The 516-nt window shown below is 42.1% G+C and overlaps 1 protein-coding gene across 1 annotated transcript in view; it reads left to right on the top strand.

Moving 5' to 3' along the window:
- LOC119586612 overlaps positions 1-516 on the top strand; it is a 51882-nt gene that overhangs the window by 45290 nt on the left and 6076 nt on the right. The window contains exon 23 of the mRNA XM_037935361.1: positions 60-142. Coding sequence (XP_037791289.1) covers positions 60-142 — 83 coding nt within the window. The remainder of the gene's footprint in view (positions 1-59; positions 143-516) is intronic.

Genomic DNA, 516 nt, shown 5'->3' on the forward strand with positions numbered 1-516 from the left:
GCGTTCTAGATTTTCTCTTTTAGTATTAGATCGCAAAGTAAATCTTCACCATTCCACAGCGTGTTTCGCCGCGCCCCCGGACCCCCCCGCTGGCGCTACAAGTGACTGGGGCGAAGAGGCTGCCCCTCTGGAAGGAACCGAGGTACTCCGTTTAGTGAGCGATCTGGGTCAGGGATCATGGAGGACGGATATCAGATTGTACTTCTTGAATCAAGGGGGATAATGAAAGAAAGTACTAAGATTCTGAATGAAAGAAACTACACAGTAATGAAGTGGGGGTCAATATGTGAAATTTTGCTGTAATTAATACTGTTGTGTGCCTTCTTTCTATTTGTGAATGGTTTGTTTACCGGCTATTTGATAACTTAGGAAATCGAAAACAAACAGGTTATTCAATGAGAGAGAGAGAGGAAAATCCATGCCATTCAAACTATCAAAGGAAATGTTCTCATTCATATAACAACACGTTGTTAGAATCTATAACAGGATCGTTCGTTGGGTCATTTTCTGAGATTT

This window comes from Penaeus monodon, chromosome 21 (genome assembly GCF_015228065.2).
Source record: "Penaeus monodon isolate SGIC_2016 chromosome 21, NSTDA_Pmon_1, whole genome shotgun sequence".
Taxonomy (NCBI): Eukaryota; Metazoa; Arthropoda; class Malacostraca; order Decapoda; family Penaeidae; genus Penaeus; species Penaeus monodon.